Source organism: Carcharhinus amblyrhynchos, chromosome 5 (assembly GCF_965287045.1).
Source record: "Carcharhinus amblyrhynchos chromosome 5, sCarAmb.v2.hapA, whole genome shotgun sequence".
NCBI classification, from domain to species: domain Eukaryota; kingdom Metazoa; phylum Chordata; class Chondrichthyes; order Carcharhiniformes; family Carcharhinidae; genus Carcharhinus; species Carcharhinus amblyrhynchos.
Window position 1 is genome coordinate 802,975 of NC_137328.1, and position 27,860 is coordinate 830,834.

The 27,860-nt window shown below is 41.8% G+C and overlaps 1 protein-coding gene across 2 annotated transcripts in view; it reads right to left on the minus strand.

Annotated features, from left to right (window-relative positions):
• Window positions 1–27,860, minus strand: part of cntln (centlein, centrosomal protein) — a 337,725-nt gene that overhangs the window by 145,621 nt on the left and 164,244 nt on the right. For both annotated transcript variants that reach the window (XM_080188296.1, XM_080188295.1), the window contains exons 14-15: window positions 21,427–21,527; window positions 2,968–3,059 (exon numbers count right to left, since the gene is read on the minus strand). In XM_080188296.1, the coding sequence (XP_080044422.1) occupies window positions 2,968–3,059; window positions 21,427–21,527 (193 nt within the window). The remainder of the gene's footprint in view (window positions 1–2,967; window positions 3,060–21,426; window positions 21,528–27,860) is intronic.

Genomic DNA, 27,860 nt, shown 5'->3' on the forward strand with positions numbered 1-27,860 from the left:
AGAAAGTGCCGCAGTTGCACTCAGATTGGAACCAGGAGACAATAGATATGTTCAAAGATTTCAGAACATAGTTCCAATCTGAGCTGTATTGCTGTGGAACACTGGAACAATGTTGAGTTATTTGAAAGCAAATAATTGGGAACTTTCGTAAAAGTCATGGGAACAATATGGTTTGCCTCTAGTTTACCTACATATTAAACATCGCAGAGAAATGCCTGGGTTTTTTTGTGAAATCCTGTGATTGGGGGGCCCCATGTTTTATCAGCTCTAGCCACTGGGAAAAATAACAGAACAATGCCTTTCGTCCTCCAGGCAGAATTTGCAGAGACAAAGAAAAAAAACGATTGAGAGATTACACAGGCATTGTAATTGTCAAATTAAATGTGCAAAGATCCAAAGAAATGAGGGGTGATATGATCCTTTCCCTACTCTCTCAAAATCTGAGGCAGTCAGGGCTCATTGACATTTGATTATCTCCCTTCTGGCTTCAATGAAAATCATTCTGAACAGTCAATAAGCCAGCAAAGGTCAAACATCAATAGCTTCTGGCTTCTCGTTATGTTTCTTGTGGACAAAGCCAGTGTTTTAATCAGCTGATACTGATAATTCAATGAATTGTATCATTCTTGAGTCATAAATTCTTGAAGTAGCTATATCTCCCTTTTAAGAGGTAGGGACTCATGAAGCTCTGGCTTATCCCAAAACGTGACAATATCCAGACTCAGCCAAGGCTGAAGCCTGAAGATTTGGAGAGAAAACTTTAAAATGGCCATCCAAATTTTGGTTTATTATACTTGATGATGGGATTTTAAATAGTTCTGTGGAATATTAAACAAAGCCAATTGCAGTACAAAAAGGAAGGTCTCTGTGGATGAGAATTCAATCCAGATTCCTTTAGAGAAAGCCATTGTTGTTACTGATCTCTGACTACTTCCAAAGGAAGAATCTAAGCTTTTTTATCCATGCATAGGAAAAAAGCATCACCTGCAAAACCAGCATATATCAACCATTCTCAATTGCCCATGAGAAGGTGGTGAGCTGCCCATTGACAAATCATGAGGCACTTCAGGGCAGTGTTAACCACACTGGTGTGGGTCTAGAATCAGATACAGGTCAGGTTTAGTAAGAATGGCAGACTTCCTTCCTTAAAGCATGTTAGTGAACCAGATGACATTTTTTCTGTCCAAGTAATAATGGGGTTATTGCTTTATAGGGCATTACTGAAACTTGAATTAAGGTGTAGAGATGACCTGAAGATTTGACAAACTCAGAAATCTCTTCACATGAACCAATATTGAAGCTGAGTTGGCTACTGATTTCAGAAGAGCAATATGCCTTAAGTTGGCATCAATGCTCAGTACTCACCTTAAACTAGCTAGCTCTTTGTTATGAATTGCTTGGAAAAGCTCTCTTTTTGTCGCTGTGACAGAGATAAACCTTAGAAGGAATTAAGTCATCCAACACCTAATATCCCAAAAAGGCACTTTGCCAGAATCTGGAAATTGGCACTGACTGGATGAGTTATCTGGGAGTCCTTCAACAAACTACGAAAACAACTCTAATCTACACTTCTTGACAGAAGCACTTTACATGAAAAGTAACAATTTGCCCCAAAACCTAAAGCTGGAAGCTGATTACTCCAGAATCTCGATCTGTCTGCAGCCTTTGACATGGTTGACTATACCATCCTTCTTCAACACCTGGGTGATACTGTCCTGGCTTCATTCTTACCTATTTACATGCAGACATCAATCACCTGTAATTACTCTTCCTCTCCCCCTGCTGTTACTCCTCCAAGCATTAATAGAATTCCAAAGCTCAGCCAAGTTCACGACCCCCCTCTATTTCTCATCACCAAGCTGCCCTCATGAAAATACAGTGTCAAGTTTTAACATAGCCCCTACAGCAACCACTGCTGTCTTGCCATCACATCTCTCGCTCCTTCACCATTGCTAAACGTTCCAACGACATCCAGTATTGAATGAGTAGAAACGTCTTCTAATTAAACACTGGGAAATTAGAAATTATGGACTCTGGTCCCCACCAAAAATGCCGTTCCTCAGTTACTCTAAGCTTATCCAAGCCTATTACCATGGCACCGTATTTCATTAAGAACTTCTGACGACATATTTGCATCATCAAAGATGACCCATTTCGATCTTTGTAACACTGTCCAATTCTGCCCCTGCGCCTATTCACCTGCTGCTGAAACCCTCAGTCAGCCCCTTATTAACTCCAGACTTTACCACTCCAATGTATAACTGGCCAGTTCACTTTTGCGCATACTGACCTGTATTGACTCCCAGTTAAGCAACATCTCAATTTTGAAATTTGCATCCTTGATTTCAAAGCCTTCCAGTGCCCCAGTTGTTCCTACTTTATAACAATCCAAGGCCTCAGCACTCCTCCACTTCTGGTCCCTTGACCATTCTGGATTTTAATCAATCCACCCCAGTCACCATGACTTCAATTTTGTACTCTCTGAACTCTGTCCGTTTCTCTAAAAACCTCTCTCCCTTCCTTTCCTTCATAAAGACAATCCTTAAGACTGTCTCTTTGATCAATGTTTCGGCCATCCACCTGAATATCTCACGTAGCTCAGTGTCAAATTTTGCTTCATAACGTGCCTGAGAAGTGACCTGGGATTGTTATTACATTAAAAATGCTATATTAATACTTCTACAAAAATGATGAAATTGCTTTCTCAGAAAACTGTAAATCTTAGAAGTAGCTTTCCAACATGATTATAAACTTAGTAAAAGATTATATATTTATATTTTGTATTCACAAGGCAGAAATATATGAATTTTAAGACTTGTGGGTCAAGGGTGAACTCTAATGTATTCACCACCTGCGGTGCTGTGCACTGGAAAATACAGTTTACCCTTTTCAATAAGTAAAACAGCGAGGCTCGAACATATGTGCAATAATAATCTCTCGAAGGAATGTTATAATTGTTTCCTGCACCTTCTTTAATGACTGCTCCAACTTTGCTTTTGTCTTGGTCTTGGGCGTGCTGCATTTCACTCCTTCATCTCCATCAAGTCTGAAAAGAAGCTCTGATTGGAATAAGTAATAAAATGTCAGTAGAATCCCCTTTGAAACAGAACAGCTATTTCCACAAAAAAAAGGATGTTCCTCCTTTCAAATAATTAGTGTCATTTTCTCATTATCTCTTTTGGAAAGTCGGTTTCCTTGCTAAGAAAAATACAAGTTAAAATTCTAGCGGTGTCTTGAAGGGGCAAGGAAAGGAAATATATACAGGATAAAATGCTCATTAACAGAATGGAACAAAATGATGAGCTGTTTTTGTGAAGTGTACCAATAGACAGTGCAGTCAATTTACAGAGGTACAGATTATGCTAAGTGCCTACAATTCTTTCAGATCAATACCATTGTAAACAGAAGCAAATCCTGCCGCACCGAAAACATTCTGCGCTGCACAGCAGCTGAATGTGAGTATGCAATAGTTTTACTATTTTTACAATCAAAAAATTGCAAAAGAGGAAAATAAAAGTGTCAGTGGATCAAGAATCTAAGAACCAGAAGCAACATAAAGAAAGCAATGAATGGTTAGGATTTGGAATACACTGCCTGATAGGGTGGTGGAAAAAGAAATCCGATAAATACGTGAAGGAGAAAATAATTGCAGGGCTCTGGAGAGAGAGCCAATGAGGGGGACCGATAGGACTGTTTTCCAGAAGAGTCATCACAGGCTCCTTCTGTGTCCTAAGATTCTATGATTCTGCAAATCATTTGTTATTACTATTACTTTTCACTAATTATGGCAGGACAGGGTCATGCACCATCAACAACTGTATCATCACGTTTCTGTCACTTTGCATTTAATGAATGTATTCCCTATTGGGAACTGAATTTGTTATTGGCCAGGGAGCAGGCTGTGATAATATGAGGTAATCTTGCCCACTTTGGCAAAGATTGTCAAGGACACTGTGAGCAGGGATCAGGTCAGGAGCATTTGTCACTGGAAAGGCTAGAGCAAAATATCCTGGAATTTGTAGAGGTGGATTTACACTTTGTGTGACCCTATGCTCACCCTCCTTTCTGGCTCCCCCCAAAACGACGTCACATCCCTGGCTGGGTTGAATCACCCCTCCCCTGTCCCCTCAATATTCAATGGCTGCTGACCCCACTGCCTGGCTCATCTCGTGGCCTTGCACCTTGTCTCGCTGTTGCTGGCTGACCTGCTCTCAGCCCTGGATCAGGAAACCTGTTGGCCGTGCCCTTTTTATAAAGCAAAACACAGGGTCTTCAGCCTTGGCTTCCTTATCTCGTTGCTTCTTGTTCCTCGCATGAGTGTGCCTTAAACATTCGGGACAGTCTATTTTTAGGGGACTCAACCAGAGTCTGATTTCCCTCTGCATTGCCTGCTGATAGACTCAACCGAAATTAGAAAATCAATGCTGAGTTATCATAGAACATAGAACATTACAGCGCAGAACAGGCCCTTCGGCCCACGATGTTGCGCCGACCAGTTTTTTAAAAAAAAACACTGACCCACTAATCTAAACCAATCCCTTTTCGTCCATAAACCTATCCACAGATCTCTTAAACGCCCCCAAACTAGGCGCATTTACAACCGCAGCAGGCAGGGCATTCCAATCCCTCACCACCCTCTGGGTAAAGAACTTACCCCTGATATCCGTCCTATAACTACCCCCCCTTAATTTAAAGCCATGCCCCCTCGTGCTAGATTTCTCCATCCGAGGAAAAAGGCTATCACTGTCCACCCTATCTAAACCTCTAATCATCTTATATGTTTCAATAAGATCCCCTCTTAGCCTCCTTCTTTCCAGCGAAAACAACCCCAAATCCCTCAGCCTCTCCTCATAGGACCTCCCCTCCATACCAGGCAACATCCTGGTAAACCTCCTCTGCACCCTCTCCAAAGCCTCCACGTCCTTCCTGTAATGTGGGGACCAGAACTGCACACAATACTCCAAGTGCGGCCGCACCAGGGTTGTGTACAGTTGCAACATGACGCTGCGACTCCTAAATTCAATCCCCCTACCAATAAACGCCAAGACACCGTATGCCTTCTTAACAACCTTATCTACTTGATTCCCAACTTTCAGGGATCTATGTACACATACACCTAGATCCCTCTGCTCCTCCACACTATTCAAAGTCCTCCCGTTAGCCCTCTACTCAACACATCTGTTACTCCTACCGAAATGAATTACCTCACACTTCTCTGCATTAAACTCCATCCGCCACCTCGCGGCCCAGCTCTGCAACCTGTCTAAGTCACCCTGCAAACTATGACACCCTTCCTCACAATCTACCACACCTCCGACTTTGGTGTCATCAGCAAACTTACTAATCCACCCAACTATACCCTCATCCAGATCATTAATAAAAATTACAAACAGCAGTGGCCCCAAAACAGATCCCTGAGGCACACCAGGCTCTAATCGGTGCCCACAGACACCGGCTGCACAGGGGCCTCCCATTGGTCGAGGCACTGTGCTTAGACATGATGTGTAAATTGTAAATCCACCTGAGGTTTTGGCCATCTCACTCATTCTCACTGAAATCTCAGCCTCTCTTCCCCTTCACTGCAGAAAGGCTATTCTAATGCTGAGAAATGATAGGATTGTTGCATTTACGTCCAGGCAAACATTACAAGCAGTTTTATTGTCGGGCTTACCCTGGTCCTACAATTCACCCAGTACTTTGATTTTCATAATCAAAATACCATACTTTCAACATCAAAAGACCTAACGAGTAACACTTCAAAAGGTTCATAAAACTTTGAATTTTTGCTCCAAAATATCCTGCCGATTAAATATTCACAGAGAAACATGAAGAAGTTTAATTATATTAATACTTTCAAACTATTCACTTTAATATATGTTTCAAAGGCCACCATACCTGAAATGAACAGACAGCCAATGCTATCAGGCCATCATTAGCGATAAAAGGATTCAAAATTATGTACACAGAAAAAGTCAAATACAAGGATGCAAGGTAATTAAAGATATTACTTTAATTTGAGACTCTTAACTTTTGTTTAAATTTATTCATAGGATATGAATATCACTGAGATGACCAGCATTTATTGCCCATCCCTAACTGCCCTGGAGAAGGTGATGGGGAACTGCTTTCTTGCACTGCTGATGTGGTGAAGGGGTTCCCAAAGTGCTATGGAGAGAGTTCCATGATTTCGACCTAGGAACAATGAAGAAACGACAATACAGTCCTAGATGTGTGACATAGAGGGTAACCTGGAGGTAGGTGGTTTGCATTGTTTCGTGTCCTTATTCTCTGAGGTAGTAGGGTTTTGGAAATAGTGTTGAAGAAAGCTTCGTGAGTTGCTACAGTCCATCTTATATCTGATACACATTGCTGTCATTGTGAGCTGGTGGTGAAGGGAATAACATAGAACATAGAACACTACAGCAAAAACAGGCCCTTCGGCCCACAAGTTGCGCCGATCACATCTATACCTACCAAGCCATAGAACTATCTGTAACTCCCAATACCATTAGATCCCATGTACTCATCCAGAAGTCTTTTAAAAGACCCCAGCGAGTTCGCCTCTACCACCACCGACGGCAGCCGATTCCACTCACTCACCACCCTCTGAGTGAAAAACTTACCCCTAACGTCTCCTCTGTACTTGCTTCCCAGCACCTTAAACCTGTGTCCTCTCATAGCGACCATTTCAGCCCTGGGAAATAGCCTCCGAGAATCCACCCTATCTATTCCTCTCAACATTTTATAAACCTCTGTCAGGTCACCTCTCAACCTTCGTCTCTCCAGGGAGAAGAGTCCCAGCTCCCTCAACCTATCTTCATAAGGCATGCCTCCCAATTCAGGCAACATCCTTATAAATCTCCTCTGCACCCTCTCAATAGCTTTCACATCCTTCCTGTAGTGAGGCGACCAGAACTGCGCACAGTACTCCAAATGGGGTCTGACAAGGGTCTTGTAAAGTTGCAGCATTACCTCCTGACTCCTAAACTCAATCCCTCGATTAATGAAGGCCAGTACACCATACGCTTCCTTGACCACATCCTCCACCTGCGAGGCTGATTTAAGAGTCTTATAGACCCGGACCTCAAGATCCTTCTGCTCTTCAACACTGCTAAAACTCATACCCTTGATATTGTACTCCTGCCTCCCATTGGTCCAAAAATGGACCACTACACATTTATCCACGTTGAAGTCTATCTGCCACTTCTCCGCCCAGTCTTGCATCCTATCTATGTCACGCTGCAACTTCTGACATCCCTCCAGACTATCCACAACACCACCAACCTTCGTATCGTCGGCGAACTTACTAACCCATCCCTCCACTTCCTCATCCAGGTCATTTATGAAAATGACAAACAACAAGGGTCTTAGAACAGATCCCTGGGGCACTCCACTGGTGACCGACCTCCATGCAGAAAAAGACCCATCCACAACCACTTCTGGTTGTGAAGCTTTCTGCAGGCAAGCCAGTTCTGGATCCACAAGGCTAAAGCCCCTTGGATCCCATGCCCTCTCACCTTCTCAAGAAGTCTTGCATGGGGGACCTTATCAAATGCCTTGCTGAAGCCTGTGTAAATCACGTCCACCGCTCTTCCTTTGTCAATGTGTTCAGTCACATTTTCAAAGAACTCCACTAGCCTCGTAAGGCACGACCTGCCCTTGACAAAGCCGTGCTGACTATTTCTGATCATTCTAAACTTCTCTAAATACTCATATCTTGTCCCTCAGAATTCTCTCCATCAACTTACCAACCACGGAGGTCAGACTCACCGGTCAGTAATTTCCCGGGCTATCCCTGTTCCCTTTCTTGAAAATAGGAACCACATCCACAATCCTCCAATCCTCTGGAACCTCTCCTGTCTCCATCGACGATGCAAAGATCATCGCCAGGGGCTCTGCAATCACTTCCCTCACCTCCCACAGTATCCTGGGGTACATCCCATCCGGTCCCAGCGACTTATCTATCTTGATAGAATTTAAAAGTTCCAACACATCCTCTTTCTTAACATCCACACACTCAATCTTTTCAGTCTGCCGCAAACCTGTAGTACAACTTCCCAGATCACTTTCCACCGTGAATACCGAGGCAAAGTACTCATTCAGCACCTCTGCCATTTCTTCCGGTTCCACACAGACTTTTCCCCCTTCACCTTTTATAGGTCCTATCCCTTCTCTTCTCATCCTTTTACTTTTCACATATTTGTAGAACGCCTTGGGATTCTCCTTAATCTTACCCGCCAAGGCCTTCTCATGTCCCCCTTCTGGCCCTCCTAATTTCCTTTTTAAGCTCCTTTCTACAAGCCTTATACTCCTCTACGTCCAAGATGGCGGCAATCAAGAGGACTCCTCTGTCTTGGATGGTGTTTTCTTGAGTTTCTTGAGTGTTGTTTGAGATGCATTCACCAAGACAAATGAAAAGTATTCCTTCACACTCTTGATTCATGTCCTTTATGTAGTGAAAAGGCTTTCAGGAGTCAGGAGCTGAGCCATTCTTCACAAAATGCCCAGGATCAAATCCGCTCACTGCATTTATGTGGCAGTTCCGGTTCAGTTTCTGGACAATGATGATTCCCTAGAAATGCAATAGGCCATTCAGCCCATTGAGTCAGCACTGACTCTCCAACAGAGCATCTTTACCCAGGCCCACCCCCTGTCCTATACTCATAATCCCAGGCATCCCCACTAATCCCCTAATTTGGATATCCCGGGACACTGAAGGACAATTTAGCATGGCCACTCCATCTAGCCTGCACATCTTTGGAGTGTAGAAGGAAACCAAAGCACCTGGAGGAAACCCACGCAGACCCGAGAGAATGTGCAAACTCCACAGAGACAGTCACGCAAGCCCTGGTGCTGCAAGGCAGCAGTTCTAACCACTGTGTCACCATGCCATCTATCTTGATGGAGGAGGATGATAATGCTACTGAAAGCCAAGGCAGGACGGTTAAGATTCTCTCTTGCTGGAGGTGGTCATTTCCTGGCACTCGTTTTGCACAAATTGTACTTACCATTCGCAGCTCAAGCCTGGTCCGGGTCACGCTGCATGCAAGCACAAATTGCTTCAGTTTCTGATGAGTTGCAAACAGCACTAAATAATCATCAGTCAACATTCCCAATGCTGATCTTATGATGATGAAAGAATTATTGTTTAATTGTCCACCACCATTCACACTGGATATGGCAGGCCTACTGTTGGTTTTGGGATTTACCTGGCTTCCGCATTCTGATTCTGCTATTTAGCGTGCAGGCAGCTCTGTTGTAGCTTCATCTGTGATTGAACAGATCACCAAAACAACTGGCACTTTGCTAAATTTGGAACTTTGATTTTGGTGTGTGCTACTCTCTATCTATTGGAACACTAGTGGGAGGCAAAAATACAGGGCCTCCAAAATTGGAGATTTCAAGGGTCACATTCAGTGAGACCAGGAAGGACATTAGTCTTTTCCCGTTCTCACAAAAAATTAAACTTATTTCTTCACGTGATCTGTAGCCATCCCTGTAAATGATAGAATAACACGCTCCTTTCCATCTGCTTCCCACAGAAGCTTGGGCTGCCTAATTCAAAGCCTTAAAACATTGCATGAATCCTGTGATGAGTGGAATCAGGGTAAATGCTGAGCTTTTATTTTCATCATGCTCCCAACTCCTCTTGGACCAGCAGAGGGACGAGAATAGATCCAGTTGTATTCAGTTTAAATTTCGTAATGAGTGAAGGTGGTCATGTCAGAAAATGCTACCGCAGATTTCAAACAGTAGCACGCTTTATTTTTAAAATACAATCTGTAATGCGGATTGGGAAGAAGTTACTGTGCTCGAGTACCTTTCTAGACCAATAATATTATACTGATACATTTGAAATTAGTGCATACCAGATAAAGATGAAGGGACGGCAAGATAATTCAGTCATTGAAAAATCCTCACGTAGTGTACAATTAACTCAAAATAACTGTTTATACATCTAAAATTTTGTAACCTTGATATTATTCTAATTACACCTCTTCTGCCTGCCATGGGCAATGATCCAAATCAGACAGATTATACCAGGGAGGTTTCAGGTGACTTGTCATTTTGTACATCAGATGGCCATTGCTGTTCATATGCCTCTCTGTTTGGTTCATTTCAAGTCACAAGGATTGCACCAATACACTCACCAATAATATAAAACATGGAATATTTTTTCACGGTTGGATATAACAAGCAGCTGATAAAAAATCTGATATTCAGTACCCTGTTACCACACTGAAGTTAAATATGAGGGCATCCCAAAATCAGAAAGGTAACTTGAAACACTAGCTCATAGTGCTATGTGTGCGCTTTTTTGATATTATGTGAGGAATGACGTACAATCCAGTGAGGAAACAGACTGATCATTGTGTGAACAATTCAAAAAGAATATTTATGAACTTAAAACAAAAACAAGAAGGACTAAAATACTCTACAACAATTTCTTTTACACAGAACTATCCCTTGGTCCCCAAAATTAGCAAAGTTCACCTGAACTCTGAAATGTCCCTTTTCCCAAACAACATCTGGTATTGAGTGACTCTATGAGCTAAATCCAGGAAATAATTCCCACAACCAAGGTGGCCATGTCTGGAAAATATTCTTCTGGTTCAGTGAAGATATAAAATTGCTGCCTCTCTTGGGAGACTGTAGCTGCAATTTGCTGCAGTTCTGATGGTAGCTGTCTCTCTTCCCTTTTCTACTGAATGTTCTACAGTGTACCGTTTCTTTCCCTTTGATTTTATCATTGCGTGGGGTCAGCTTTTGGCAGATACGTGTCAATTTCCTTATCTCTCCACTTGAAATTCACTTTTCTAGAGCCCCATTGTTTTCCCTAGTTACATATGTATAATACTTTTTTCCATTGATGGCTAATTCACATCTTATCAGTTCTCCAGCCACCTGCTTCTAATCAACTCCTTTTACTAGTTTTTTTCTTAATTTTCTAATTCTTAACAACCCTCAGTCAGGCTGTGCGACAGGGACATGCTCATTGTGTTGTGAGGGGCTGCCTATTTGGAAATAATTGCACGTGCCATACCCTGCATACCCACTGAACCCTGGCCATCATTAAATGATGTAGAGATGCTAGCGTTGGGTGTTACATCATTAAACGCACAGAAAGTATGTTAGCAAACACTGAACTCCACCGGAACAGTTATCCAAAAACACATTACTATATAATATAATTACTATTATGGAATGGCAGAGCAGGCTCGAGGGGCCACTTGGCCTACTCCTGCTCCTAGTTCTTATGACCTTATGGAACAATAGCCTAAAATGCATCTCAAGGCAGGATCAATAAAGGGACGCTAAGGAACACAAGGAAATAGTAGAAGAGGGTCGACCTGAGGCGTGGCTAGAGAGAAAAGAGATCAGGTAAAAAAAAAGAGGTGCAGTCTCCCTTCAAGATGGATTTTCAATTTCAGTGAATTATTTTCATTGCGTTTTTTGGGGTAAGGGAACTTGCTGAGTCTAATACAGAGTCTCAAACTCACTATCCCACCTCTCCCTATTATCTGTACCTGTACCCCCAAAATACTGTCACTCAATGTCACTCACTGTCTTTACTCAGAGGGTAGTAAGGGTGTGGAATGCCCTGCCTGAAGCAGTTGTGGACTCGCCAACTTTAAGGGCGTTCAAATGGTCATTGGATAGGCATATGGACGATATTGGAATAGTTTAGGTTAGAGGGTCATTAGATTGGTTCCACTGGTCGGTGCAACATCAAGGGCCGAAGGGCCTGTACTGCGCTGTAATGTTCTATGTTCTATGCATGATGTTTAGACAGAAGTAACGATTGCTTTCTGGCTATCTCTATCCATTTTCAATGTTTTTGAAGAGAAGAATAAAAAAAGTATGCCAAACATGTGCAGCTAGACCCAAGGAGATCAATTAGAACCCATCCTTACATTGCCAGCCATGTCTACATGACCAGACAATCATATCTGCGTGTTAGAAGAAACCTGTATGCAGAAACTATGGTTCTCCAGAGAGACCACGATCGAACCTTGTACATTTCTTCAGTCAGGCTGCAAGCCTCTTCAATGACAGGAACAGCTTTGACAATGACTGTCAGTGTGCTTGTCATCTTAACACCTGTAAATAATTTTTTGCAGTTTGAAGGTGACTGGATGATGACATCAAAACAAGTCAGTCCAAGAAATGGAATAGGGACATTGTAAAGGTTCCTTTTCTCTTCTGTTTCAAACATTCTCCTTTCCTCAAAGTCTATTTGTCCTGTGTCCTTGCAACTACCTCACTATCTTGAATCTCCATTCCCTTCCAAAGTTCTTGGATGTGCTGTTCCCTCCCAAATCAGTGCTTACCTCGACTGAAATTCTATATCTGTATCTATCTAATTGGCTTTCTGTGACTGCACCCATAATGCATCATTCCTCCCCAGCCTCTCTGCAGTTTTTGACATGGTCAATTACATCCTCATCCAACACTTCTTCCATAGCTCCACTCAGTGGGATTGCTCTCACTTGGCTCTCTTGGACTCTTACATTTCAGCTGTAGCCTTGCTCTTTCTCTTTTAGACCTGAAATATCCCCACCCCTTGATCTTTATCTTTATCCATCTTCAGATTTTGTGTGTTCAACACCCCTCCACTCTGCCCCAACACGTCTCTCATTGACCAATTGATGGCCGCTGTCTGGATATTCCAAATCCCCCTTCCTGAACTTTTTTACCTGATCTCTTTTCTCTCTAACCACGCCTCAGGTCAACCCTCTTCTACTATTTCCTCGTGTTCCTTAGTGTCCCTTTATTGATCCTGCCTTGAGATGCATTTTAGGCTATTGTTCCATAAGATCATAAGAACTAGGAGTAGGAGTAGGCCAAGTGGCCCCTCGAGCCTGCTCTGCCATTCCATAAGATCATGGCTGATTGTTTCATGGCCTCAGTTCCAATTACCCGCCCACTTACCATAACCCTCAATTTCCTTACGGCTCAAAAATCTATCTTTGCCTTAAAAACATTCAATGAGGTAGCCTCAATTGCTTCACTGGGCAGGGAATTCCACAGATTCACAACACACAGCTATGTTCTCTAGTTCTAGTTTCACCCGCTAGTGGAAACAACCTCCCTGCCTCTATCTTATCTATGCCCTTCATAAATTTATATGTTTCTATCAGATCTCCCTCAGTCTTCTGAATTTCAATGAGTACGGTCACAGTCTACTCAGTCTCTCCTCATAAGTCAATCTACTCATCTCCGGAATCAATCTATTGAATCTCCTCTGCATCCCATCCAGTGCCAGTATATCCTTTCTCAAGTAAGGGGACCAAACTGTACACAGTACTCCAGGTGTGGTCTCACCAGCACCTTATACAGCTGCAATATAACCTCCCTGTTTTTAAATTTCATCCATCTTTCAAGAAGGACAAAATTCCATTTCCTTTTTTAATTGCCTGTTGCACCAGCATATTAACATTTTGTGATTCCTGCACAAGGACATCCAGGTCCTTCTGCACAGCAACATGCTGCAATTTTTACCATTTAAGTAATAGTCCATTTTGCTGTTATTCCTACCAAAATGGATGATCTCATATTTACCAACATTGTACTCCATCTGCTAGATCCTCACCCACTCACTGAAACTATCTATATCCCTTTGCAGGCTTTCAGTGTCCTCTGCATACTTTGCTCTATCACTCATCCTAATGTCATCTGCAAACTTTGACATACTACACTTGGTCCCCAACTCCAAATCAACTATGTAAATTGTAAACAATTGTGGTCCCAACACTGATCCCTGAGGCACATCACTAGTCACTAATCTCACTCATTTATCCCTCCTCTTTGCTTTCTGTGAGTTAACCAATCCTCGATCCATGCTAATACATTACCCCAAACACCGTGCACCTTTATCTTTTGCAGCAGCCTTTTGTGCAGTACACTGTCAAATGCCTTCTGAAAATCCAGATGCACCACATCCACCAGTTCCTCATTGTCCACCATGCTCCTAATGTCCTCAAACAATTCCAGTAAATTAGTTAAACCTACTTTTCAAGAACCCATGGTACATCTGTCCAATGGAACAATTTTTATCCTGATGTTTCACTATTTCTTCCTTGATGACAGATTCAAGCATTTTCCCCACTAAGAAGTTTATCGGCCTATAGCTACCTGCCTTTTGTCTGTTTTTAAACAGTGGCGTCACATTTGCTGTTTTCCATTCTGTGGGAACCACCCCAGAGTCCAGCAAATTTTGGTAAATTACCACTAATGCATTTGTTAGTTCCTCGCCATCTCTTTTAGTGCCCTGGGATATATTCCATAAGCGCCAGGAACTTATCTACCTTTAGCCCCATTAGCTTGCCCAATGTAACTTCTTTAGTGATAATGATTGTTTCTAACTCCTCACCGGCCATTGCCTTCTTGTTATCAAGTTACTTCTTGTCATCAAGTTATTCGTGTCTTTCACTGTGAAGACCGACACAAAATACCTTCAATGCCTCGGCCATTTCCTCATTTTCTGTTACGAAGTCCCCCTTTCATCCTCTAAAGGACCAATATTTACTTCTGCCCCTCTTTTTCATTTTATATATTTGTAGAAACTTTTGCTATCTGTTTTTATATTCTGAGCTAGTTTACTCTAATGATCTAACTTACTTTTCTTTATAGCTTTTGTCGTGGCTTTCTGTTGACCTTTAAAGATTTCCCAATCCTGTAGTTTCCCACTAATCTTTGCCACTTTGTATGCATTTTCTTTCAATTTGGTACCCTCTTTTATTTCCTTAGATATCCACGGCTGATTATCCCTTTTTCTACAGTTGTACGCACTCCGTAAATCCTTCAACAACAATTCTGTTATCATTATTAGTTTATACCTCATTTTTGAGGGGGTAATGGAACTTAGTGAAGCTACTGGGGCTTGCTGCAATTGTTTCTTTGTATTCACCTGCTGTCTGTCTACAGTGCAGCTTATCAATTCACATTGGACGTTATCTCACTGAAATGTTTCACAATCCACCCACTGAACAATTAGAAAAATACAAATGAGGCATATGTGAAAGACACAATATTCAGGTCAGTTCACATGGGAGGTCTAATGAAAGTGCAGTGGAGGTTAAGAGAGAAATTAAAAAAGCTATAAGAAAATTTTAAAAGAAATAAAAAGAAATAGCATGGGGTTTTTTAAGCATAAAAGAAAATAAGTTATTCAAGACTGTGAGACATAAATATAGAAAAGGAATTGGCATTGGAAAAAAATAAACAGAACTGAAAGTTGATCATTTATAAAGTTCTTCTGGTATGCACACTCTATTGAAGGAAGTCAAAGAGAAGATAAAAAAGACTCCAAATACAATTCTTCACCCTTCTTAGATCCGCAAATTGTGCCAGGGGACCAGAAGGTGGCCAACTGTACCACTGTTCAAGGGAGGTTAGAAAAACAGACCAATTCACTATCAACAAGTTGGTCAAACATCAGTTGTAGGCAAAACCTCTTAACCCATCATTTGTGACCAATTGAGCGAGCATTTTCAGATGTCTGCGCTTGTCAAGGGCAGTTGGCATTGAGCTTTAATAAGAAGTCACATTTACCAATTTTGACAGAGTTTTTCCCGGTGACTGATTGTATATACAAGGGGCATACAACCACACGGATAAAGAACAAGAGTCAGTGACTTGAACCAAGGTTGGAGAATCATGGGGGAGAACCCGCTTCAGGATTCTCCTCACCCCTACATAGTCTGGACCACGCCCAGTGAGATTAGCATATTTAAATCAACATTCAAGTATACAATGTCGATTTGAAGCCGGATCTTCCCTGCTCCCAGGATTCTCCAATCCTTGGGGACAGTGGGAACCTGGCACCAATCACTGCTGGTTTCCAAAAACGGAAACCACTCATGATGGTCATGCCAAGGGGGCTTAGAGGCCATTGAAAACCCCAGGTGGGTGGGGAGATGGCTGGGTAGTGCCCTGGCATTGCCAGGGGAGGGCGGCTTTCAACTGGTCTGCCGGTGTCTATAGGTCCCATTCCAAAAAATATGGTAGAATTCTGTGAGAATCTCTCCAGTCTCCAAAAGAATTTCAAAGTGTGGTTGGATTGTGAATTGAATCACATCGATCCGCCCAACAGGAATCTCAGCAGGTTTCCCACTGGGGCTGACGCTTAGAAATGTTTTGGGAGAATTCCACTTCACAGTTCCACCTGGCCCCAATAGCTTTTCACCTGCTTGCTTATCAAGAATCTATCCAATTCTGATCCAAAAATATTCAAGTGGGGACGATTCTTTGGGGCAGCAGCTGGGAATCCCGATGGCCCATTCAATCGGATGAATGGGCAGAATCGGAATTCCAACGAAGCATCAATCCTATCCTGGGTCCCTCTCCCTCCCGTTGGGGTCACATTGTGGCACATTATCAAAATCCTGGAAATCTGAGTAGAGTACCTCCACTGGTTCCCCTTTATCCACAGCATATGTTACTTCTTCAGAGAACTCCAATACTTTAGTTAAACATGATTTTCCTTCCAAATAACCATGCTGACTCTGTCATAACCCTGAATTTAACTAAGAGTCTGCTGTAGCATCTTTAATAGTAGTTTCTAACATGTGCCCTATGACAGATGTTAAGCTAACTGGCCTGTAGTTTCCCACTTTATATCTCACTCCATTTTTGAATAATGAAGTTACATTTCTTATTTTACAATCTAATAGAACCTTCCTCGAGTATAAGGAATTGTGGAAAATTAAAATAAGGCATTAAAATATCCCATAACCCACTCCTTTTAAGACCCCAGGATGAACCCAGAGACTTGCTCAGCACTTCCACTGTGAGTGTAATAGTCTTCAGTTCCTCCCCCCGTTCCATTTCCTGATTTACAGCTATTTCAGGGATGTCACTTTATTAATTCTTTTCTTCTTTTAAATATTCATAAAAACTCTAAGTATCTATTTATCTATTTCTAGCTTCCTTTCCCTCGTTCTCTTAATTTTGTCATTATTTGCTGTTGTTAACATTCTGTCCAATCTTTTGACCTGCCAACCATCTCTGCACAATTATATGCTTTTCTTTAAGTTTGATACTACCTTTAATGTTTTTAATTAACCATGGATGGAATTTTTCTCTCTTAGAATCATAAAGGTTTACAACATGGAAATGAGCCCTGCAACCCAACCTGTCCATGCCGCTCTTTTTTTTAAATTACAAAGCTCGTCCCAATTGCCAGCATTTGACCCATATCCCTCTACCCATCCATCTAAACGCTTTGTCAAAAGACAAAATTGAACCCACCTCTACTACTATCTCTGGCAGCTTGTTTCAGACACTCACCTACCCTGTGTGAAAAAATTGCCCCACTGGACACTTTTGTATCTCTCCCCTCTCACCTTAAACCTATGCCCTCTAGTTTTAGACTGCCGTACCCTTGGAAAAGATATTGACTATCTAGCTGATTTATGCCCCTCATTATTTTGTAAACCTCTATAAGATCACCCCTCAGCTTCCTATGCTCCACAGAAAAAAGTCCCAGTCTATCCAGTCCCTCCTCATAATTCAAATCATCAAGTCTCGGTAGCATCCTAGTAAATCCTTTCTGCACTCTTTCTATTCTGAAATATCCCTTGAAATATCTGTTTTGGGAAATATGTTTTACGAGGAGAAATTGAGTTGGTTCAGGTATTAATTGCTAGAATTCAAAAGAATGAGGGGAGATTTCATAGACATCTATGGAGTAGATAGGGTATATGCAGGAAGGATGTTTTGGGAACTGATTGCCACATTTTCTTGATCTCAACCTGAAAGCTGGGCGTATTAGTCTTAAAGAGCATGTTGTATCCTGTTTGAGGACTGACTTCTGGCCAGTATTCATGCATTTTCATATCTTTGGTGACTGGAAATTTCTAAAAGATATTTGAATGCAGTTTGCCCTGCTTTATTCTATACCCTGATAGATCCTTAAGGCTGTTCAACAATCTTACTTAGGGCTCTCTAGACCCTGTGGGTCACAATAGTTTGTCATCATAATCTGCAGTTCATCACCCATCCTAGATTTTACCCCTTGATGTCACACTCCTTTTTTGATTTTGTGATGTTTACCATGTTGACGAGAGTGATCCAGTGTGTGAGCAGAGGCAAATTTCACCTGTTATCCTTTAAAAACCAGGGACATCCATTTCTTTATAATGAAATGCTTTCCGCAGGGTGCTCCTTCAATTACACCAAACTTAATACACAGATTTGCTCCGACTATATCTTCATTATGCCAGGGGTGTATGGTGGACTACCTGCATTGCTTCTGATCCTGTATCTAAATTGAATGCTGGTTGTTTAATATCCTTAACAAATTTGAGATTTTTGGGGAGCTCGCTGGGTCGATTGTACTGCACTAGGGCTGTGTAATATATATCTGTTTTTCCTTCTTATAGTCCTTGCATTTATAATGGTGGTATATATGTATGGTATCCTTTGCTCTTGTCATGGTTAATATGAGTAGTACCACTGCAGGGTGCTGGGTGATTGATTTGCTGTAGAGATTGTGGATATGGCCCAATGTGTCCTCATAGCAAGTGAAAAAACCCGCTCAGACCTATTGGCATAGGGTAGCTTCCTTCTGTATTTACAGTATTGGGGTAAAAGGATCTCTGACTGACTCCAGTAAAGGTGCAGATGAAGCACATGTCCTGGGAAAAGACATTGTTTCCTGTCAATAGTGCCCCTGGTGTGGCTGGAGATAGGGAAGTATGCTCAGGTGAATGCCTCAGCGTAATGCAAGGATCTTTGGTTAATCATTCTTTTCTATATCTGTGTTGATGTTCTACTCGAAAATGCAACGGCTGTAGCTACTTTGAAATTCTTGAAATTTAAGTGGCTTGACTCTGTGTCTAGTACCCTGTGAGCCAGGGCATGCACCATTATGTCATTTACTCATGGCTTCATCTTGTTATCCCCTTTCTTCCCCATCTCTAACATCCTTCCATTGTTTGTATCTTTGGAGGCACCATTTGTATTGAATAATGAATATTCCAAACCAACTGAGTTAATGCTCTCTTGTATCTTTCTGTATGCATATATGTAGAAATTATTCTGTATTGTACTAGTCCTTGAGGCATGTTGCAGTTTTTATAAAAATGAGAAAAATCATCAATAAAAATATATTTTAAAAATAGAAGTCTCATAATAAACGTATAACAAACAAATTTCATTGCATTTGATACTTGTCTCCTGTAGGGAATTCATAATCTTGGTCTGGATCAATTAGCAGTAAGAAACAAAACTCTCATCATTGACACGCCAACGGTCGACATACGCCTCAGTTTAGTATTGCATTATCTCAATGTGCACTTTTTTTTGTAATTTATAAAAACTTAGAGTGACTCATTGGAGTAATAAATTTTAGGTGGATCTTTACATAAAAATATTCAATGACACGATACCTTAATAAGTAGTGACAACTTTCATTTTGCAGCTGTAGACACCAGCTAAGATAAAACCAAGAGCAAACAGGTTTGTAGTTTGCCTCTAAAGATTCCATTAATGCTGACAACTGATTAACTTGGCAAAGGAGCCATTCATTACTGTCCTAAAGCATTAAGTTCACAGCAGCTGTACAATACCTGCTCTAAACTAGGCTGCTCAAAACTTCCAATTTTGCTTAAAAAAATAAAAGCAAGTCAGGAATCCGGTGTTTCTGAGTGTCTATATAGAGCAGGTGTGATAGAAGATCATCCTGTCATCCTCTAGATCAAAGCAGCTCACTGTGTAGCAAACAGTATCTTTGTTCTTGCATTTGTGACCTCAACATGTTATATCAAGCTATGGCTTGCATTCCCTTAGCAGCTACAGTCCTGGAATATTCTAAAACACCTTTCAAGATACAATAGTTACAACAAAAAAAGACTTTTTATATTGCTCTGCATCTGAAGATTGAAGGATGGTTTATGGGACGGGGGTGAAGTCAATAGCACAAACCTATATTCTGCTTCAGATTTCTTAAAATGTCCATTGCCAATAGTAGAGAGGAGGATGGTTGTAGTTGTTGGAAGCCACCCAACTGAGCCTCAGGACATCACTGCAGGGAGTGTCCTTGGCCCAATCATCTTCAGCTGCTTCATCAGTGACCTTTTCATCATAAGATCAGACGTGGGGATGTTTGATGATGCTTCCATGGTGTTCAGTGGCATTCACAACTCTTCAGATCCTGAAGTAGCCCATATCCACATGTAACAAGACCTGGAGAATTGGGCTGTGAAGTGGCAGGTAACATTCCTGCCACACAACCGCCAGGAAATGATCATCTCCAACATGAGAGAAACTAATCAGCCCTTCCTTAACACTACATGTCATTGCATCCATCACTGTCAACGTTCTAGGGATCACCATTGACCTGAAACTGAACTGGAAAAGCCATATAAATATTGTTAGATATTGAGAGTTTGTTGTCGGCGGCTGGAAAATCTAGAACAAAGTTACACAGTACAAGAGGACAATCATTTAATACGGATTTTTTTTAACTCAAAAGGTTGCGAAGCTTTGGAATCTTCTCCCTCTGAGGGTAGTGGATGCTCCATCATTATATACATTTAAAGCCAAGATAGACTGACCTTTGGTAACTCAGATAATTGAGGGATACGGGGAGCAGAAGGGAAAGTGGAGCTGAAGTCTAAGATCAGCCATGGCCATATTGAATGGTGAAGTAGGGTCAATGGGTTATATGGTCCACTCCTGCTGCTATTTTTTATGTTACGTTACCTGAAGAAGCCAGAATCTGGATATTCTGCAGTGAATGACTCAACTCAACTCCTCAAAACCTTTCCATGGTTTACAAGGCGCAAGTCAGGAATGTGTTAAATATTTCGCATTTACCTGGATGAGTGCAGCTCCAACAACGCTCAAAAAGTTCAACACCATCCAGGACAAAGTGGAAGCTAAATGGGCACCACCTTGAATCGACCTGCTTAAACATCCACATCCTGCAAGCTGCCCTGCAGCAATTCGCTAACACTCCTCCATCTCTGAGCCTGTGACTTGTGCCTCCTCAATTGACAAGGGCTCATGGGAACATCACCATCTGCAAATTCCCCTCCAAATCACATAGCATCCTGACTTGGAAATACACCGTTGTTTCTTTATCAGCACTGGAATACAATCCTAAGGCCCACTCCTTTACAGCACAACATTTGCAGCAGCTCAAGAAGGTAGCTCGCCATCACTTTCTAGAATGAACATAAATGCTGGCCTTGCCAGTGACATATACATTGTACAAACAAAAAAGAAACTACAAATGCTTGATTAACAGTTAGTGTTATGTAAATCTGCAACTCTGTTATATCCCATCTTCTCATGCTTGTCACAAAAGGCACAGGGAAACTGTAAACGCTACATGGTGATGCAAAGGTTTGACTTGAATTAGTGACCTTTGAACAGTTGAATGCCTTGAACTATTTCCATCTCATTCTGCTCTCTCACCTTCTCGCTCCCGTTGTAGGCATATGGTTAGTTCTTGAATGTTGGCTTTGTCCATAACCGATTGTACCCTCAACTGGTCCAGCTCTTCTCCTAGATTCATACTGCAAGGTGAGAAAGAAGAAATCCGTTCATTAGCCATCATTAAAAAAATTCCCACATTGAAAAACATGTCAATAAGCTCTACCTGTGACGTGAAACAAAATCCAATGAAATAGAATAAACACTAAAAAATAGATGAGTCAGTGACAATAGTGCATAGTAGAAAGTAGAGATGTTGGTGGGCTTTCTTAAACATAGTGTTGAAATGGGGGGACCAGGACAGACTGTTGGTGATCTGGACACTGAAAAACTTGAAGCTCTTGATGCTTTCTACTTCATCCCCATTAACGTAGACAGGGACATGTTCTCCCCTATGCCTCCTGAAGTTGATGACAATCTTCTTCGTTTTGTTGACGTTGAGAGAGAGATTATTGTCACCGCTCCAGCTCATCAGATTCTCTATCGCATTCCCTTCTTTTTGTTTTTTTATTCCAATTCAATCAAGTCAAATCCAATTCAGAGTCTCAACAAGTTGGAACATTCCTGATCCAAGCTGACAAGACAGGGCTCTCACCTCCTGTCTTGGACTTGATCTACTTGATTCAAGCAGATTGAAGTAGGCAGAGCTCCTCTTCCAAGGCTTGATCTCATTTGCATCTTAGCTAAAAGGCTGAGATGCTGCTTTTAAAAATTGTTTCAAATGAAGCTAAAATGTAACCTAATGACTTCAACCAAGCACAGCAGGCCTGAAAGGGTCATTTTTGAGATCTGACCCACTACAGTGGTGTCATCAGCAAACTTGAAAATCGAGTTGGAGGGGAATTTGACCACACAGTCATAGGCGTATAAGAAGCTTAGTTTGAAGTGCAGAAGCACAGGGAGACAAGGCAGTGAATGTCTTCAGATGTCAGAAGCTGTTAGCACAGGGAACGATGTTCAAGAGGGCACAGAGGATAATTTATTGGCTGATGCATAGATTGTAAGTTTGGGTTGTTATACTCGAACTGTATAAGAAAAAAAACTAGACCACAGATAGAATACTGAGTACATTTCTAATCATTGCACTAGAGTAAGGATGTGATTTTCGGGAGAGGGTACAGAGGTGGTCCATGAGGATGTTGTCAGGAATTAAGAATTTTAGCTCAGAGAAAAGATTCAACAGTCTAAGGTTGTTTTCTGTGGAACACAGGAGACTGAGGGAAGCTTTACTTGAGTATTTAAAATTATGGGGGTCTCGATGGGTTAGATAGGGAGTCATGATGCGGAGGTGCCAGCATTGGACTGGGGTAAACACAGTAAGAAGTCTCACAACACCAGGTTAAAGTCCAACAGATTTATTTGGAAGCAAATGCCACTAGCTTTCAGGGATTTTCCCCTTCATCAGGTTTGTCTTACTTAGATAGGGAGCACAGATTTAAAATAATGCAGTATTTTTTCACCCAAACCTCGAATTTACTGCCTGAAAGAGTGATAGAGGCTGAAATGCTCACCAGAAAAATATTTGGATATGCATTTAAAGTGCTGTAACCTTTTATTATTCTTCCATAGAATCCCTGCAGTGCAGAAGGAGGCCATTCAGCCCATCATGTCTGTACCAACTCTCCAAAACAGCATCCCATCCAGGCCACGTAACCCCACATATTTTACCATGCTAATTCCCCTAATCTGCACATTTTTGGATGGTGGAAGGACACCGGAGAACCTGGAGGAAACCCCTGCAGACACAAGGAGAATGTGAAAACCACACACACAGTCATCCAAGGCTGGAATCGAACCCAGGTCCCTGGCACTGTGAGGTGGCAATGCTAACCACTGTGCCACAGTGCCGCCTCATAGGTTGTGGCTATTACTGGCTCAGCCAGCATTTATTGCCCATCCCTAATTGCCCTTTGAAGATGATGGTGAGATACTTTCTTGAACTTCTTCAGTCCACGTGGCCTAAGTACACCACAGGACTGTTTGGGAGGGAGTTCCAGGATTTTGACCCTGGACAGCCGAAATAGTTCTAAATCAGAAGTGGTGTGTGGCTTGGCAGGGAACTTGCAGACAGTGGTGTTCCCATGTATCTGCTGCGCTTGTCCTTCCAGGTGGTAGAGATTGCAGGTTTGCAAGCTGCTGTCAAAAGAGCCTTGGTGAGTTGCTGAATTGCATCTTGCAGATGGTATACACTGCTGCCACTATGTGTCAGAAGCTGAAGGAGTGAACACTATGGGGTAATCGACCAAGCTAGCTTTTGAGATTAAACTAGATAGTTCTTTTCTGCTGGAACAGATACAATGGGCCAAGTGGTCTCTGATCATTCCTCACTATTCATCAGAATGGCAAGTACGTACACAAAAATAACAGTGACACTTTGGGAGACCACTCTGACATGTTTACTGTATTAAGTTATAAACTCATTAGAAGCACCTTGGAATTAAATATGCAATACCTGATGGCAATCTTATCTCCTGCAAAAAATACTTAAATGTAATCTTTAATTGCTTTTCCTAAAACAGTAAAATGTTTGAGTAGTCTATTACTCTATGTTTTTTAATAACTTCAACAGCCCATCGTTCTTTTTGTTACATCAAAATTTTACTCTGTTAAGTTCATCCAAACCTCTGCTGCCTGTTTACTGACCAATGCTAGGTTGGATGGGCAGAATTCCTCCATTTGGGCCAACGTCCTGTGGTGGGGGCAGAGATGGGGAGTGTTTCCCACTGCAATTGCTAACGGGAAACCATGCTATATCTTCTGCTGGTGAAAATAATTATGCATTTGTGGGTTTTGCATAATCTTCTGTGCTGGGGCAGGTATGAGAGCCTGCATCCTGCCATTATATCAAGGTGCTATATTTAAAAGGTGATAAATGTCTCTGGTCCATCATTGGAAGAAAGAAAGATGGGCCTCCTGAAGGAAGATGATGATGCATCTCCAGGAATACTCTTGAGGCTTGCAGATGGATCTCCTCAAAGACAAAGCTGAAACATCCACCTGACAGATGTTCCCTCCACCCACTGTTGTGCTGTTCTAGGTCTGGATTCACTGGACTCTGAAGGTGGTCCCAGGCCTTCTACAGATAAGTATTGACTTTTGCATGCCACATTGGTCCAATGGGTTCTGAACTGACACATTTTTCTGCTCCGTGTTGGCGAGAATTGAGGGTGGGGAGAAAGTTCCAGTTGGGGTTCATCAGCATCTCATTAGCGTGATGCAAATCGGTTTCACGCCAGCATTCTGCAGGATTTCCAATTTGTCAAAGCGAGCAGCGTGGGAAGATCCTATTGTGAAGTCACACTGGCATGAAACCGATTTTTGGGCCGGCCATAGATTTCCCCCTCCCACCCACCATCGTGGGTAACATTCTCTCACCTGAGTCAAAAAGTTGAGGGTTCAAGTCTTATTCCAGAGGCTGGAGCACATAAATAACTGCTGATACTCCACTGCAGTACTCTGGAAATGCTATATTGTTTGAACATAAGAACTAGGAGCAGGAGTAGGCCATCTGGCCCCTCAAGCCTGCTCCGCCAGTCAATAAGATCATGGCTGATCTTTTTGTGGACTCAGCTCCACTTAACCACCCACTCACCATAACCCTTAATTCCTTTAATGTTCAAAAATTTATCTATCCTTGCCTCAAAAACATTCAGTGAGGGAGCCTCAACTGCTTCACTGGGCAGGGAATTCCACAGATTCACAACCTTTGGGTGAAGAAGCTCCTCCTCAACTCAGTTCTAAATCTGCTCCCTCTTATTTTGAGGCTATGCCACCTAGTTCTAGTTCCATCTGCCAGTGAATACAACTTCTCTGCTTCTATCTATCTATTCCCTTCATAATCATAAAGGTTTCAATAAGACCTCCCCTCATTCTTCTGAATTCCAGTGAGTATAGCCCCAGTCTACTCAGTCCCTCCTCATAAGCCAAACACCTCAACTCCAGAATCAACCTAGTGAATCTCCTCTGCACCCCCTCCAGTGCCGGTATATCCTTTCTCAAGTAAGGAGACCAAAACTGTACACAATACTCCAGGTGTGGCCTCACCAGCATCTTATACAGCTGCAACATAAACTCCCTGTTTCTACACTCCATCCCTCTAGCAATGAAGGACAAAATTCCATTTGCCTTCTTAATTACCTGCTGCACCTGCAAACCAACTCCTTGTGATTCTTGCACAAGGACATCTAGGTCCCTCTGCACAGCAGCATGCTGCATTTTTTTTTACCATTTAAATAATAGTCCATTTTGCTGCTATTCCTACTAAAATGGATGACCTCACATTTTCTCAACTTTGCCCCTCACCTGAGGTGTGGTGATCTTCAAATTAAATCACCACCACCCAGCTCTCCCCCTCAGGGGAGAGCATCCTACAGTCACCTGGGACAATGGCAACTTTATCTTTTTCCAAATGGAAGCCTTTCATTCCTTTGTCATTTAGCCATCACTTGTGTACACACTGATCTTAACTGGCTCCCAGTACACAAACATTTTGTTTCTAAAATTCTCATCCTTGTGTTTAACTCCCTCCAGGACCTCGCTGTTCTCTATCCTGGTGATCCTCCCAAGCTCTACAATCCTCTGAGACTACATTAATCTCCCAAGGCCAGTCTTCCATCACCATTACCCTTTTCTTCACAAAACAGAAAAGAGACGTATCTATGGCTTAGAGCATACAAGTTCAAGCACGGGGCCCTTCAGAATGCCAGTCTAGGTTGAGGCAACGGGTCTTAAGCCCGCACTAGCTCAGTAGGGGAGTTCATATGCCACAAAGCCCATGGGGAGATCTATTGATGATCCCTCATGTCTTTCATGGCCAATGTAACACCACCAATTCTGACCTCTTGTTAGTCCCCCACTCCTTTTGTCTTACTATTGGAGACTGGATTATCAACCCTCCAGGCACGAGGTTCTGCAATTCCCTTCCTAAATGCTCTGTTTTTCTCTTCACCACGAAGACCCACCTTTAACTCAACTTTTGGTCTCCCTTCTTAATATTTCTTCACTGATGCTGGTGCTAAATTTTGCCTGATAATGCTGCTAGCCTATATTAAAAGCAGTATATTTGCTGCTTTTCCTAAACACAATTACCTTGGGACAAAGATAACATTTTGATGTGAAGGCTAGATGCAAATCTGGAAAAATTGCCTTCAGATTTAAATTTAAATTAATATTGAATTTATATCATGAGAATAAATATTTCTGCTTCAAGGTAAATTATAATAATCAATAAAGTTAACATCAACATTAATACAATGCTTTTTTAAAAATAACAAACTTGGGAATTATTTAAATTTTGATAAATTCTACGATGTTCCAGACAGACAATTATTTTGGTCAGATATAAATTAAAGTTAATCATCTGCTAGTTTGAATATACTAAACTTGGTTAAATGTTTTCAGTAGTCACTAAATCCACTTGTTCAAACTATTAAAAATGAAGATTGTTTGCTTTAGGCTTAATCTAATTATCCATTTCACCATAATGGATACTTCCACACTGCTTTTCCCTGGCGTGGAGATGTGCACATTATGACCCATGTTGTGAAACTGATTTTATATATTTCAATGGATAGAAAATTATGGGCGAGCACAGTGCAAATTCCAATAGTAAGTTCCATCTTTGGAGCAGATTTGCATAACGACCCCTATATGCAAAAATTAAACTGATAAATTATTCAAAGAATCTCCAATGAATTCTTGCCATTGTTAACATTGAATATTGGCTGCGATTTTTTTTATCATTGCGCTGATCAAAACATCCATGGTGAGGAGGAAGAGAGAGGGACCTGGACCAAAAACAAACTATTGCGGGAGCAGTGTGTCAAATGGATGCTGTTCTCTGCTTCAGATCTCAACACTTGTTCAGTCAACTTCACAGCCCAATGAAATTACATAGAGCCTTAAGTTCTTAGCCATACTGCACTGGCACAGCATAGCACACCAAGTCATAATACATATGAGACGGCTGAATATTCTTGCCTTTCACGGCACAGGATCACGTTCTGATCTTTTTTTTCAATGAACGTGACCAATGTTCTCCTTGATTGAGGAGTCAATCACGAGGAGACAGTTTCAGGGTCCGGGGCAGGAGATTCAGAGGGGATTTAAGAAAAAACTTTTTCACTCAGAAGGTGATGGGAATCTGGAGTGCACTGCCTGGACAGCAGTGAACACCAGAAACCCCACAATCTTTAAAAAAAATCTGGATGAGCACTTGAAATATCATAATATTCAAGGATATGGGACTGGGGCTACAGTGGTAGTTATTGTCAGTGCAGGTTCGATGGGCTGAAGGGTGTTTTCTGCATTGATAATTCTCTGGCTCTGATACTAATGCAGGCAAAGTTTCACATGCTTCGGGAATCAATCGTCCCTTTGCTTGCAAAAAGTCTCAAATACACAGATAAATCCTGTAT